Raw genomic sequence first — 540 nt, forward strand, 5'->3', positions numbered from 1 at the left:
TAGTAACGTTCAAAAATAAAGTATAATTAAATAATCTGTTTATACTTGACTGTTATTTTGTGAATAACGAGGTTAACCCAACCTATAAAAAATACAATGATTACTCTTTGCTCTAATAAAAAGACTATAATAATAAGTACTGTAGCTACATAAATTATAAAATTCTTTTCTTGTTGTAATTATCATCAAAAAGTAATTTATTCACAAGAAGTAAATAATATGTTCTTTGTGATGTGTGTTCTTCATGATGTGTGTACATGAAAGTGATACATTGTTTATATCATGAGTAGAGTAATTTTACTTACACTTTTTATATAAATATGTATAAATGATATGTATATAATTTTCTTAAATTTTCACACATATTATGAAAATAATTAAGGGAAACATGAACATACGTAAATTTTCAGTTTTTTAAACAAATTCGCACTTGAACCAGGCTTAAATCATTGCTGTACGTGGCGTACAAGGTAACGGTGCAAATATATGTACTTACTTATATTTCAAAAATATTCGTATAATATAAATATTTTAACATAT

General features: G+C 23.9%; 1 protein-coding gene across 1 annotated transcript in view; it reads right to left on the reverse strand.

Moving 5' to 3' along the window:
• Positions 1 to 272, reverse strand: part of LOC108577351 (exosome complex component RRP42) — a 1,849-nt gene extending 1,577 nt beyond the window's left edge. The window contains exon 1 of the mRNA XM_017940528.1: positions 258 to 272. Within this exon, the coding sequence (XP_017796017.1) occupies positions 258 to 272 (15 nt within the window). The remainder of the gene's footprint in view (positions 1 to 257) is intronic.
• Between the last annotated feature and the right edge of the window lie 268 nt (positions 273 to 540).

Source organism: Habropoda laboriosa, unplaced genomic scaffold (assembly GCF_001263275.1).
Source record: "Habropoda laboriosa isolate 0110345459 unplaced genomic scaffold, ASM126327v1 scaffold32, whole genome shotgun sequence".
In the NCBI taxonomy this organism is placed as follows: Eukaryota; Metazoa; Arthropoda; class Insecta; order Hymenoptera; family Apidae; genus Habropoda; species Habropoda laboriosa.